Source organism: Rhinichthys klamathensis, unplaced genomic scaffold, assembly GCF_029890125.1.
Source record: "Rhinichthys klamathensis goyatoka isolate OS25496 unplaced genomic scaffold, OSU_Roscu_1.1 h1tg000076l_1, whole genome shotgun sequence".
NCBI lineage: Eukaryota > Metazoa > Chordata > Actinopteri > Cypriniformes > Leuciscidae > Rhinichthys > Rhinichthys klamathensis.
Window position 1 is genome coordinate 2,286,890 of NW_026606618.1, and position 15,218 is coordinate 2,302,107.

The 15,218-nt window shown below is 38.0% G+C and overlaps 1 protein-coding gene across 1 annotated transcript; it reads left to right on the top strand.

Annotated features, from left to right (window-relative positions):
* The first annotated feature begins 200 nt into the window (after positions 1-200).
* Positions 201-12,812, top strand: dnajc24 (DnaJ (Hsp40) homolog, subfamily C, member 24). The gene is made up of 6 exons (XM_056250893.1): positions 201-263; positions 605-716; positions 7,310-7,448; positions 11,736-11,804; positions 11,887-12,055; positions 12,086-12,812. The coding sequence occupies exons 2-5, from the start codon at positions 609-611 to the stop codon at positions 12,018-12,020; spliced, it is 450 nt and encodes a 149-aa protein (XP_056106868.1). The 5' UTR covers positions 201-263; positions 605-608; the 3' UTR covers positions 12,021-12,055; positions 12,086-12,812.
* The last annotated feature ends 2,406 nt before the right edge of the window (positions 12,813-15,218 follow it).

Here is a 15,218-nt window from a genome sequence, read left to right on the forward strand (position 1 = left end):
GAAATGCTCAAAAATAGACATTAAATTGCTCAACTACAAACATAAGTGCGTATTATTTGTGATATTACGCAATTTGGCTAGTTCAAAACTCTTTCAGATGATAAAATATGATTTGATCAAATCATACGTGTTTCTGTCAGTGCGTTAAAGAGCGAGGCAAACCCTCACACTGGAGGAAGCAGCATGGACTAGAAACTTAGGGACTAGAAAGGCCAACGCTGATGACAGCTGCATAGAAGCGGAGAAAACGCCTTCATATTAGGGTAGGAAGCGAGACAGTTCTCTTATACGATATCATCTTACAATATATATATATGTTTATCTTGCTTTGTATCGTTTTTTATGATTTTTCAATTGTTAAATGTGACGTGCTGTACAGTACAGTAAGGTACATCCTGCCAACTGACTGAAGACAGACTGTCTTAACTGTTTACTATTAATTAATCATTACTTTTAAAGATTAACAAGGTTGTAATGAATGTATGCATGTTATAAATTACATTTCAAATAATCGTCCTGCACTTGAAGTGTGCCTACCTTGAGGATGAATTGTTTGGAACAAACAATTCATGCTTTCCTCTGTATTTTTGTTTGTATTCTGCAGAATTATGGCAGATTCCTGTGGTCTACATAAAGACTGGTACTCAATACTGGGTGCCTGTCCAACAGATGACATACAAGAGCTGAAACAGAAGTATCAGAAGCTCATCCTCAAGGTAGGTACTCAGCAAATGTTCCAATACATCAGTGGTTCTCAAACGGGGAATTATTTCACGTTAAGTAAGTTGCATTAAAATAATCAGCAATTGCTGAATCAAGCCATGGGCCTTCAAATTGTACTCTGGAAAGGTTAAAACTGTTCCCACGTCCAATTGTTTTTTCTCACTTAAATCCAAAACTGCCTTGTCACTGAATGGCGTGTATCATATGAAATAATAATTTATAACAATAATATAAATATTATATATATATATATATAAGGACCAAATCTACACCCTAGTAAGAAAAATATATACTTGTATTTGAAATATATTCCCTTTTTCAATAGTTGCAAATATACTAACAAAAATTGTACTATCTTTAAATATATTAAAAGTATATTAGCATCATGCTTTTACCTATTTCCACAATACAACTTTTAACACACTTTAAAATAATTGTACTTTAGTGTATTGTACTTTAGTCTAGTGTATATTTTGTACTTTAGTGTATATTTTCTATAAGTGTATTTATTTGCACTTTATTAAAAATATATTTTAGATATATTTTAACTGTGTGCTGGAAATGATCAATGTAACAATGCATTGAAAGTATTAATGAGCCTATATACTTTATACTTTTTCAAATATATCACACCACGATAGCCTCGTGGGCAAGTGCGCCGACATGTGCTTCGGGAGACCCGAGTTTGAGTCCAGACTTGTGGACCTTTCCTGATCCCGTCCCTCCTCTCGCTCTCCCACCTCACTCCCTGTCTAGCTACTGTCCTATCCTAATACATTTTTTTCAAAATATATATAAATACACTTATGGTATATTGCTTGTATGTTTCGAAGACACTCGTAATGTACTTGTAACACAAATAAAGTACACTTTAATATCACTAATCAAACATGTAATTAGTCCCTACACAGGCATATACTTAAAGTATACTTGAAGTTGGTCCAATTTAGTACACAAAAGTACACTAAATGCACTTAGTTATGCTTTACTACAAGTTAATTACAACTAAAATATACTTAGTACAAAATTAATTACAAATAGCACACTTCAAGTTAACTAATCATTAACACACTTGAAGTATACTGCTAATTAGTCTGGCTGCAAGTATACTTAGCTTTTTTTTTTTCACCAGGGAATAAACAGCCAATATCCTAGTTATATGCATGCTAATAAGCAACTAGTTAATAGTGAGAATTGGAGGCTAAACTAAAGTGTTACCGTATGTATGCACACACACACACACACACACACACACACACACACACACTATTCATTACAGGTTTTTTATTTAATTTTTATCACTGATACTCTTTAGGTTTTGAATATTGTATTGGAAAACAGTGGGCCTTGGATTCAAAGAGATGTTATGCAGTGCATGTCTACTGATAAAATTCATACCGAGATAAAGATTATGCTTGATTCTCCCATCAAAGTTTCCTCCTAGGGCAAATTGTTCTTGCTAAATACAAGCTTTGAAAATATATGCACAATTAATCAATGGCATCAGTATTTCTCATTAATACACATTGCAGGTTGATTTATCCCAGTCAAGTTATACTTAAGCTGATTTGTTTAATCCCAAACCCATTTTAATTACAGCAATCTCATAACACCAGTCGATAAATCAGGATGTGTGGCGTGCAATTTGTAGAAGCAGTTTGAAGACTCCATTCCAATGCCTTACGCAATATACAGCAGGAGAGTGATTGGTAATGAAATTGATAATAGTTCAGGGTTTTTTTTTAGCCTGTCAAAGTCAAACGAATCAGCATCTTGTGATGGAAATGCCATCACGTATTGGTTTCTTCATATTAAGAAAATCTATCTATAAAGCAATCTATACTGCTGTATTACTTGGGATTACTGTTTGTAGTCACAGTGTCCTGCCTCATTCCTTCATTCTGAGTTCAGCCTGACAGTAGGTGGCAGTAGTGTGATGGTAGTAGCCTTTGTGCTTCGGTCTCTCTCCTCTCTCCATTGAAGCAGAAAGCGGCTGCAGGCAGAACACCAGAGCCCAGCGGAGGATGTGGCAGTGCTCCCTTCGCAGCCTCTGAGAGATGATGATGTATTGTTAGAGCTGGCGAGTGCTCCAAATTGCCCGGCCCTTTATATTGTGTTCCTGCTCTCCAAGCTCCATTAGCCCCAGTAAATGAATATTTTACAATGCGTGCAAAGAGACAGCAATTAAAGCGTGTAACTCCAGAGGGGCAGGAGGACGGGCTGCTCTAACAGAGCTCCAGCCTCTCGTTGTGTTATGTATTTATGAATATAAGTACCTGAGCTGTACAGACTGGAAATTGTTGAGTAACACTATAGTAAATGGGTGGTATAACCACATTAGTGTTTGTAACATTGAGTCAGAATGCATCTTAAGAAGACCTTGGAAAACAGTATAGTAAGCATTCACATTCAAATGTTAAATCTTACTGGTTTTCATAAGTTATATATTTGAGTCATGTGACAATCTGATTTAGATTTTTAAAAGATGGGCCCAGATTCTGAAAGAATTATGTACAGAATGGAACAACTTAGGGATTTAATTTTGTGTATTTAACATTACTACAGTTCAAAAGTTTGGGATCAGTAATATATATTTTTTGTTAAAGAAACTTTTTTGTTCCAGCAAGGATGCATTAAATCGATCAAAAGTGACAGTAAAGACATTTATAATGTTATATTGTTATTTCAAATAAATGCTGTTCTTTCTATTAAGCAGAGAATCCTGAAAAATAAACAAATTATCATGGTTTCCACAAAAATATTAAGCAGCACAACTGTTCAACATTTATAATAAGAAAAGTTTCTTGAGTACCAACTCAACATATTAAAAGGATTTCCGAAGGATCGTGATATATGTGTGTGTATACAAGGGGCTATTTTTTTTTAAAAGAAATTAAAATGTTTTTTGTACAATGTTTAAAGTTAGTTTTTTAGATGCCTAAGCTTTGACCAATTAAAAATATATTCATAAATTGTAACTTTTTTAAAAATCTTGCATTTTCAAATTCAGCCCAGTGTATCTTCATATCTCCATCAGGCGCTCAATCAAACGCTCTGTTACGACAGACCTGAAACTCAGTTCACAGGGACTATCTATTTGACAAAAGACTACCCAGGGGGATGTTTGTGGAGCAGCGGTATGTGCTTGCCAGGGCTAAGCTGCACTTCACACCTGTGGTCCTGACTCCTCGAGCTCACCTACAAAGAGTAGAGGAAAGCAAAACCCTATCTCCGATTCCGCCACTGGGGAGAGAGTCTAATTCTCTAGCAGAATCTGGCGTCCTGCTGGAGGTAACTGAGAAATTGTGCTGCCAAGCTTGCTCAGCCATTCTCAGGGTTCAGGACCGGAGCTGTTTTTCCTTTTCTGTGCTGGCTGAGAATATACAGTATGTTGGATATATTACTTTGGGAAAGGTGATGGTTCAGATTGCCACACCACAGAAATAAAAAATAACAAATCTAATATTTAAACATATAGCTAGTGTACACTCACCGGCCACTTTATTAGGTACCCCATGCTAGTAACGGGTTGGACCCCCTTTTGCCTTCAGAACTGCCTCAATTCTTCGTGGCATAGATTCAACAAGGTGCTGGAAGCATTCCTCAGGGAGTTTGGTCCATATTGACATGATGGCATCACACAGTTGCCGCAGATTTGTCGGCTGCACATCCATGATGCGAATCTCCCGTTCCACCACATCCCAAGGATGCTCTATTGGGTTGAGATCTGGTGACTGTGGAGGCCATTTTAGTACAGTGAACTCATTGTCATGTTCAAGAAACCAATTTGAAATGATTAGAGCTTTGTGACATGGTGGAAGTAGCCATCAGAGGATGGGTACATGGTGGCCATAAAGGGATGGACATGGTCAGAAACAATGCTCAGGTAGGCCGTGGCATTTAAACGATGCCCAATTGGCACTAAGGGGCCTAAAGTGTGCCAGGAAAAAACCCCCTACACCATTACACCACCACCACCAGCCTGCACAGTGGTAACAAGGCATGATGGTTCCATGTTCTCATTCTGTTTACGCCAAATTCTGACTCTAACATCTGAATGTCTCAACAGAAATCGAGACTCATCAGACCAGGCAACATTTTTCCAGTCTTCAACTGTTAAATTTTGGTGAGCTCTTGCAAATTGTAGCCTCTTTTTCCTATTTGTAGTGGAGATGAGTGGTACCCGGTGGAGTCTTCTGCTGTTGTAGCCCATCCGCCTCAAGGTTGTGCGTGTTGTGGCTTCACAAATGCTTTGCTGCATACCTCGGTTGTAACGAGTGGTTATTTCAGTCACTGTTGCCCTTCTATCAGCTCGAACCAGTCTGGCCATTCTCCTCTGACCTCTGGCATCAACAAGGCATTTCCGCCCACAGAACTGCCGCTCACTGGATGTTTTTTCTTTTTCGGACCATTCTCTGTAAACCCTAGAGATGGTTGTGCGTGAAAATCCCAGTAGATTAGCAGTTTCTGAAATACTCAGACCAGCCCTTCTGGCACCAACAATCATGCCACGTTCAAAGTCACTCAAATCACCTTTCTTCCCCATACTGATGCTCGGTTTGAACTGCAGGAGATTGTCTTGACCATGTCTACATGCCTAAATGCACTGAGTTGCCGCCATGTGATTGGCTGCTTAGAAATTAAGTGTTAACGAGCAGTTGGACAGGTGTACCTAATAAAGTGGCCGGTGAGTGTAGTTTGTCAATGTTTTTTTTTGTGGATGCATCTTCATTGCCATTATGTGTACTAAAATACACCCCAAAATGCCTTACAAATGGGTGTCATAATGTAGACAGATTTTTTTCCACCAACGTGTAACTTTCCGTGTTGTGAATACTGAATATTAATTAAAATGCCATTTTCAAGCATTACATTATGTAGTAGGCTTTGTTTTATATTTGATAGATATTCGGTTAACACACGGTGCATTATATTACACTGAATTTCCAGTGTTATTCTAGATGGCTACGCTGATTTAAAGTTTCGCTTACAGCTCAAGATTTCACTTTAGCTATTTAGCTTTGGTCATTCTCTGATCCTCTGATCTGAAGCATCCTAAACACAAATCGATTTAATCCTCTTAGCTGGTATCCTGTGGCGTTCCTAATCTTAATGTCTGTTTTTCTCTGGTACTTTTAATTAAACTGAGATTTGAGTGAAGAAGGATGCTTTCCTTGCATTTGACCAACTTGAAATTCTCCTCAGAATGTAATGACGGCATGTGAAAGCGCTAGTGCTGGAGAGAATGCACTCCCAAAAGCCTTCCATCAATTGGATGGCCGCAATGAATGATTTACCTCAGTATATTTAAGGATCTTTCTCTTTTTCATATCTGAGAGTGGGCTGCGAGGCGGCAGAGCGCTGTCTTCTTTCACCCGCACTGTAAAAATGACAAGAAATGGTTAATGATTCTCTCAATCAGGAAGTTAATTTTTGGCTTGTTGCTGCAGTTGCTTTTCTGTTCCTCTTCTCATCGCATTCTGACCGCCCATTAACAAAGTGAAAACAACAACAAAAACACAAACAGAGAAAGGGGCGAGGAGGGAGGGGGGATGAACGGGAAACAACGGAGAACGGGCACCCTTAAATTTTAATTAGTTTTAAACTTAATTGCTTGAAATGATTAGTTGAATTCAGTCTTCCTGTTGCTTAAAATTACAAATATAATCGCTGTGGACAGTAATTGGCTTGCCCCAGATTGTCGGTTATTGTAGCCCAGTGTCACCCCATGCATCATTACCCGACTTTGGCGGCGATGCGGCTTCTGAACTATAGCGACCATACAAAAACACAAACACACACACACATGCAATGCTGTGCTCGCCTGTGCCAGAGCATAATCAGAGTTTGGTTGAATGCCTGCTCGAAAGGATCTAAGTTGTTTTCCGTTTGCCCCTTTCAACCTTGCTCTTCTCCAGTGGGCGAATGAAGTGCCCCACGGCTCAGCTGACCCTCAACCCCCACTAATCGATAGTCACAGCCCACGATCTGTAGATTGCTCAAGGAGAAGGACTCTTTACTGTAAGGATCCATCTAGGCCGGAAGGGACTGTCAAAATAAGTCCCTAAAGCTTCCTTTAGGGAGGCTGCATTAGACTTCTGGGTACATTTTTATTTTATTTTGGCAAAGCTGTGATGTTACCGTAAGATCTGTCATATTTTAGGACACAAAGTGGGATCACATTAGTGTTTTTGGCTGGAGGAAGGAAGCGGCCTTTGCCCTTCTAACTGTCTACTCTGTCCAGTCTTGTCATTGGAAAGACATATCTGTCCTAACTGATATATATATTTTGCACCATTGTCCGTATTAGTGCCCATGATCTGCCTTCTCTGGTAAACTGTCCAAAAGCACAGCAAGTCCCTCAGCAAATTGCCCATTAACTTTGCATCAAGACTTGTCACCATGTTTACATTTGTATTATTCTACCTTTTGTATCACCAAATATTGACAGTTTCTGTTTGTGTAATCTGACTTAATTACTCGGCCTTAAAAAAAGTTTTTGTCCAAATGTAATAGTTTCTATCAGGCATGACTGTCATTGGTTATCATTTCTGTCAGTCTCATCACTCTGCATTTTGATTGGCAGTTTCACCCGGACAAGCAGAGGCTGGGCGTATCAGAAGGGGAGGCGGAGCAGCACCTGCAGAGATTCATTGACGTCGACCAGGCTTGGAAGATTTTGAGTAATGAGGAGAGCAGGAAGGAGTACAACCTCCAGCTACGGGGTACGTTCCCTCCTGTCTATCCTCTTATGCACTTTCAGTCTAATCCTTCTAAGTACTGAAACTTTACTAAAGTGTATTTGGAGGAATTGTGTTTAGATGGGCTATGCTGTATTGAATTTCGTAAATGAGTGACCACACTTATGATTTTTGTGACCAAAATATCATAGTTGTGTGGTTTTCTAATTAATTACCTAGCAATGCCCTAGCAACCACCCAGAATATTCTGGAATTTTCTGTTTCATTCAATATTGAAACTACACAGTTTTTGGAAGAATTATGTTTAGATGCAATGGACTTCGTTGTATCGAATTTTGGAATCTGCATGATTGGGAGTTTTGTGAATGGCAAAACTGATTTTGCTTGTGTTCAAGTTGGTCAAGTGGCTGCTTGGTTTGGAAGTGAATTCTGTGAGCGGTGCTTCATATATTGCTACAGTATGGACAATGTACCTTTTTTGCCTTCAATTTTTTGTAGTTTCATTAATGTTCCCCTGTAGTCAATAATTGTATCCCTTAAAACTCATCTTTGATCACCAAAATGACATGTGTAAATGTTTTTTCCTGTAAAAAAACAACAACTTCATGCCTTAAAATAGCTTGAATGTCCTTTGCTTCATTTAGTATACGTGGATCCGTGAATATGCTAATTAGCCCCGCCTCCACTCACTCACACCAGCTCACAGATTCACTCGGCCAACTTACCGAGGTAAATGCTGCACAATTGTATCGCTCTTTACAACGTCGGACACATAACGGTAATTAATATGATTAGCCTTTTGCTTGACTGTGTTATCAAACAGTTAATAATGTGTTGCTAATGTTACACAAACCATGTTCCCGTTCATATCTCAGAGTAAGACAGCTGCCTTCTAACAATCATCCGAAACGCTTTGAACAACTCAGAACGTCGTCCGTGAAGAAAGGCATATAGTTCATCATAACATCATAATATACATGATACATTTGTTATATTGCTAAATTTACCCGATTTTTCATATCAACAAAAAACATACCCGGATACCCTGGCATCTCTTGAGACTCCCCTGCTAGTTTACTGTTATTGATATGCTAAAGCCCACCGGCACGTTGACGTGATTGGTTACAAGGTAGTTTGTGACGTCAGAAACACCAGCGATTTCAAACCGCGTTATTGAGACTGTCTTTTTTTTCCAGTTTTTGCCATTTTAGTCATGGAATGAGCACGTTTGGCTTGATAAATTGTCACACAGCAATGTCATATCAACCATCCATAACAGTCTAGCACTGATGAGTACAGCTCACGTTTACCCTGAAAAATAAAAATTCATCATTCATTTTCGTTCATTGTTGATAATTTATTTAGAGCATAAAGCAGCTTTGTCACTAGCCCTTTGGCAAACTAAAATTGTCTGAAATATTTAAAATACCAAAGGAAGGAATGAGAACCGAGCTGTTGTCTTTGGTCTGGACAGATGCTTCCTTGCAGACGAGCGTAGCTAGAATTGTGGGTACTAGAGGAGGAGGGAAATAAAGAGAGAGTGCGAGAGAGAATGTAGGTCAGGTCTGTCACACATGGCCAGTTCTTACATGAAGTGATAGTCTGCTTCTCGCCTAAGGAACAAGCTCCCCCTAGCCCTCCATTAGGACCTTCAATAAGTGTACATCCAGGGTCCTGTGCGCCATTAACTGGGGAGCTGTGGCATCGCCTTTAGGGGGGAACACTTTGCACTGCTACTTGCTAACGTAGATCGCCACAGCCACAGAATTGACATTTAGAGAACGTCCACAGAAAAGCCAGGCCTCGTTTAGGCTGCACACGCAGGAGTGATGGAGTTGACCTCCTCATTTAAATGCAGTGACTTTATTTCAGATATTAGACACGCTTTGTTTTGACTTCATTTGCAACACTTTTTAGGTTATTTTAGGTTACAAAACTATATATATATATATTTTTTTTTTCTTTAGATATTATGATAATTATATTAAATGTATCTCTGTATATTATAAATTTAGGCATATAATTAATGTAAAGCAGATGTTTCCAACTATACGACCATCATGTAAACAAGTTTGTTATTTCATATACAGTAGAGCTGCACGATTCTGGATACATTTAAAATCACATTTTATTTTTCAAATAGAGATCAAGATTCTGAAGAGACAACTTAACAAAATAACATGTAATTTACTAGAGGATCTGACAAAATGTTATTGAAAATGTTTAATTAATTTGAATGAATTATTATTATTTTAATCGGTTTGAATGAATGATTCAACGACTCGCTCATAAAGACTCGCTGATTCAGTGACTCGCTGATATTACCAAGTTTCTTTTTTTGTCAGTCCATATTGCATACATTGACTGATGATATTTAATTGTGTGTGCTCATTTCCTCTATTTTTACATTAAGTGAGCATTAGAAAATGGCAAAGAAAATTTTAAAGTTAATGTTTTATAACGCTAATAACACTTAAATGTAATCTTTAGAAAATGTTAAAATTTATATAATTTTTTGTACTGTAAATTATAATTAGGATAAATTAACCTGTAGCATTTAAAATGATTTATTTTATTTTTATGCAAATAGTGTAAAATTTTAACTGACTGTTTATTGGTCATCATCGCTCATAACATAAAAATAATTATTGGTTTGTCGGTATTGGTGCAAAAAAAAAAAAAGAAGCACCCAGTAAACTGTACAGTTCATTTTTGTGTCTAATTGATGTTAAAAAATAATCTCAACTCTCAATTGAAGTCTATATGGTCTGTTTTAATTAGGTTTGAGATTGATTCTGGCCAGCTCAAAGGATACACTAATCCCTAACCAACTTAAGTAGCCTGCCCTGCAGTCATTAACTGGACACTGAAATGTGTGTCAATATTGACCAGACAAGGTTTGATGTCAAATACTGTGGCCTCTATTTAAAAGGCCACTTCTGGTTGGGTTTATCTTTTGCAGTTTCAAAAAAAAAAGAAAAAAAAAAAAAAGTATTTATATAGTATATAAATATTCATGCACTCTACTTATCAGCAATGTATTCAGTTTTAAATATTCATGAACAGGGTCTTATTTGTGAGATATAAGGAGCATTTTACTTGTGGTTACTGTCATAGGAATAAGTCTTTATATCTTTCATCAGTTTACGCATCTCTGACTTGATGACTGAGCAGAAATGCTTCATCCGTAGCTGTACGTTCGTAACTGGAGGTTATTCTGGGGTACTCTGTATAGTATGAGGTAATTAATCAAGTTTTTATGTTGCATAACTGAAATCTTCCCATCAGTTTAGCTTTTCGCTAAATATTATATCCGAATGTTATTTATATTCTTGAGGTGAATGGAGACACATTGGATTACTAATTTCAAAGATGGAGCTCATTTCATATTGTCAAGTTCTTTTTTCTTTTTTTTGCACCTATAATAAATTAATGATAAAAGTTAGTTGCCAGAACTGAAATGGCACCTACTTAGGACATTCCTTTAAACGAATTAAAAGAAACCATGATAAAACGTTGCTCTCAAACCTGTTAATTGCCAAGATCTCAGACAGTATGCCAGAAAGGGACAAGAACCGTTACTTGGAAGTGTCGCGTTCCTGATTCCTTACTTCATTAGGAAGCAAAGAGATCTAATTTCATTCTCGGCCTCTTGACAATTAATTGTCATATTGCATTTTTTCACACACGGTTTTAGTTTCAAATTCACTTATTAGCAGCCTTTAAAGCAGAACCTTGTGAAATGCCAAGCATTCCCTGCTTTAATATTCAATGAATATTTTAAGACAACTCATTTGTGTGTATTCATAGCAGCAGTAGGAGACATGAAGGCTTCGCTAGGACACTCTAAATGACCTCAGATGACTTTGCAGCTTCCCTTTTTCTAAATCTCTTATAAGTTGAACAGCAGCCCAGCAATCCTCTGTGATTATTGCTTAAATATTTCAACGAGCAAGGATTGCTCTGGAAACTTTTTGACTCTTCCAGACACTTTTTCCAGCGAAAGGTTCAGGATGTGGCTTGTTTTTGTGTGTGTGTGTGTGTGTGTGCCAAAAATTCGATGTGGTAATGAAACACAACTTTTAGAGTAATCTTATAATATATATATTTTTCTTGTTATCAGTGAGATATTAGTCATAATGTATTGCCTTCCCCAGTGTTATTGTAAAATGCAATGCTAAAAGGACTTAACTGTTTTTTGATGAAATACTGCTTTGTTCTTGATAGAAAGAGAGCATGTTGTCTCATTTCTTGCTTTATCCTGTATTGATCATCAGTTTGACTTCCTCTTCATATTACATTTCTCTGCAGCACATGAATTGAAACAGAGCTGGCCAATGGACGCCCATATAACACTAGACGAAATGAACTGGGATTGTGGTTAGTCAGTACTCTGTTCTCAAGCAACTTATAATATATTATAAATACGGGTTATAATTATAAAGCATCTCTTCTGTTTCAGACACTGAGTGTTATACGTATGGCTGCCGCTGTGGAGGAGAATTCATCTTAGAGAAGGATGACACACAAGAAATGGAAACAGTTGTGTGCTGCAATTCCTGTTCGCTCAGCATTGAAGTTAAGAAGGTTACATGACACTTTTGGATACTTCAGGCTAGTTTCTTATTGGACTGTTATTTAACTCTTTTCCAAAAAGGGACTTATTCTATGGACAAGTAGTGGATTTTAACAGGAAGACAGCCCCATTCATAACTGAGCCTGGCACTTACAGTATGAGAAATTATTAGTTTTTGAGGAACTGTCTGAATTTTTCATCAGGTGGATTCAAATTTGACAGTATACAGAACTCAAAAGACATGACATTTCTTTCTTAAAGTTATTTTTTAATGGTCTCCACATAAATCTTCAGAGTGACCATATTGTAAAAACCTTCCCAATATCCTTTTTTTCTTGTGTAACTGAGCAGCATATTTCATTTCATTTCATTCACATGTACCTTTTATCAAGTGCATCACCAAATAACTGTTTCCGGAATTGGGTCACACTAGACTCTCACTGTCACAGAAAGCCCTTGGTTGTTTCCTCTGAGCTAGACGTGCTCTTTTACAGACCAGACGTTTACTGAAATGCTGTTTGTTCCCCCTCCTTGCACACCCTGTGTTTGCGAGGACCGGGCAGGCGGCTCAATAACCTCTTTGCTCTTGTTAACTTTGTTTGCATGTAAATAAATGCACTTTTTTCCTCCTCCAACAATGAAGTCACAAACTGCCTCCACACATCACTGATCGAAAAAGGCCCTCCAGTTAATGATGAGCTTTTCATTTTTCTTTCGAGCCTTATTGTTCTCCGGTCCACTCAGTTTTGGGGGGATCCGCAAGGTTGTGGCATTGGAATAGGGTCATGGCTTTATTAAACTTCAAACAGTCATTAGGCTGTTTGCTAAAATCTGTCGTCCCATAGTAGAAACAGCTTGATCGGGGCAAAACCACGCTTTTCATCAATGTCCTGAGGCCTGAACTGAGGCTAGACCTGCCAGTGGACCGGCAATGGACCGAACTTTAATCGACTGTGACATCAATTACGGATAATCTCATCACTTTTGGAGAGTGGGCTTGTCAAATCTCTAATTAAGTCCTCAGTTCCCCCTATATGTGCAGACAGGATCAACAACACATTATAGTGCAATGATGGACATCATCATTCTATTTTTGAGGGGATATAACTTTTAACCTTGCGTGCACTTGTGGGTCTGGACAGGCAGTTGGGCAGCTGTGTTTCTTTGAATGAATGTCCCTTTATTTCGTGACTGTAAATGATGAAAGAATCATAATAATTCAAATATTTCAGCGTTCATAAAAATAGATCAGTAAGTCAGTTTTCAGGTTAGAAAATTAGAAAGCTATGTAGTTTTATTTAAAAAAAATACAATTTAAATGTATATTTTATTGGATAGTGCAATTACTTTTTCTGGTAAATGTTTGGAAAAATATTTAAAATGTTATTAAAAATGATTTGCAGACACCTCGCCAGGACTATGGGGGTAATATGAGTTTTTTTGTTTGTTTTAGGTACTGACATGTATTTCTGGGGGAAATTACATCATAACTATTTAATTTAGTTATACCTTGTCTCTCCGTTGTTTGGTGACTGTTCTCACGTTATTTTCCCTGTTGACATCTGTGTGAACGGTAACCCAAAACCTTTGTCTAACTAAGCAAGACTTTCACTGATCCCGGTTCTTGTTCGCAGGTAGCTTTGAAAAGAGTTTCCTTTAATGCAAAGCCTGCACTCCAAGTAGCTGGAAGATAGGACCCTTTTCTTTGAAAGAACTTTCATCACCTTTTTTGCTCTCATGGTTTCTCATTTAATGCAGGCGGTCGGACAAAGAGGAAACCTCCCTCCCTCTTTTAACTCCTCTCAGCTCAAAGCTTTAAAATAGCTTGTGTGTTTTGGACAAGGTTGCATATTTGCCTCTCATCTCAAAATTTTCAGAGGGGCCAGCAGGTGGGAACCCTTGAGGAAGATTTTTTTCTGTTTAAACGGTCCAATTTTCACTATGAACTAGTTGCTTATTAGCATACATATTACTAGGATATTGGCTGGATATTACTACTTAAAAAGCACATATTAATGCCTTATTCGGCATAACCATTTTCTTCTTCCCAATACTTAAACTTAACAGCTACCTTACTAACTATTAATTTATTGAGGCAAATGGCGTAGTTAATAGTGAGAATTGGTTTGACCAAATTTGTATTAATGTAGATCTGCATTTACTCTTTTACAGGCTTTTTACTGAATTTTATGTTCATATTGATGTTTTGATATTGAATAGGAGATATTATATTTGCATTTAAAATTACACACTTCACCTTTAAGGTTGTATCGTTTTGGCTCTATTTTTGATGGATGACTCTACTAAAGATGTTTGCAGGAAGCTGATGGCTCCATGCTTGTGTTGTGGTTGTCTGGTTTGTTTATGACTGAGAGTCTTTCAGAGAGCCAGAGGTTTACTGCCTATCCCATCATCCTATCCATTCAATTGGCAATAATCCTAACAGCCCTCATGCAATGCTAGACCTGTGTGTGTGTGTGTAAGAGAGAGAGAGACCAACAGAGAGGGATACAGTTATATTAAGCCAATGTATAACCTCTCAGAACACCTATGAATCCTTATAGGTAAGTTTTATTCAGCCTTCACTGGATTGCTTTGTTTTTTGCAGTAATGTGTAGACCTGAGCTATACTATCTGCTTGAAATATGAATTGGTGTGTTTGAATCGTGACTGTTTTCTTTTAAAGGCTGTTTACACATTTGTTGTGAAAGCAGTTGCCAAGGGGAGTCACAATGCCAGAGCGTCCCCAATGTGCTCATAGACTAAACAAGTGACAGCACTGGTGCACCCATAAAGCCACTGGGCCCTCAGGTGCCCCCACCCCACCGTTGCATGCCCGAACATGTCAGAACCTGGTTTTAAAAATAACCACTCCTTGTTAATCAAGCCAACCTGCCCCCAACCACTACACCAAAACACACTGTCCTCCCTTGGCAATAATTATGTCAACCTGCTTGTCACACACACCTTCATTTGCCTGTTTTTTAATGTTAGCATATCATATATGTTGGCAGATAGATGCTCTCTGTCTTTAGCCTGATAGACTGAAAAGGCACAGCAGTAATGTCTCAAAGGAGGCGGACTTGCTAATCAACGACAGCAAGTTAAATTTGAAATGCAACAAGGAACCGCTTGGCCACGCACAGCTTGCTTGGAGATGCAACTTCATTGTTTGCCAATCTCTTAATTGGTTATTGGCCTTATAGCTCTATTGAGGG

Excerpts from the sequence above, each read along its gene's own strand:
- dnajc24 (XM_056250893.1), top strand. The coding sequence starts at position 609 with ATGGCAGATTCCTGTGGTCTACATAAAGACTGGTACTCAATACTGGGT. Across the intron at positions 717-7,309 it reads ATCAGAAGCTCATCCTCAAG|TTTCACCCGGACAAGCAGAG; the intron begins GTAGGTACTCAG and ends TTTGATTGGCAG. Across the intron at positions 11,805-11,886 it reads CGAAATGAACTGGGATTGTG|ACACTGAGTGTTATACGTAT; the intron begins GTTAGTCAGTAC and ends CTTCTGTTTCAG.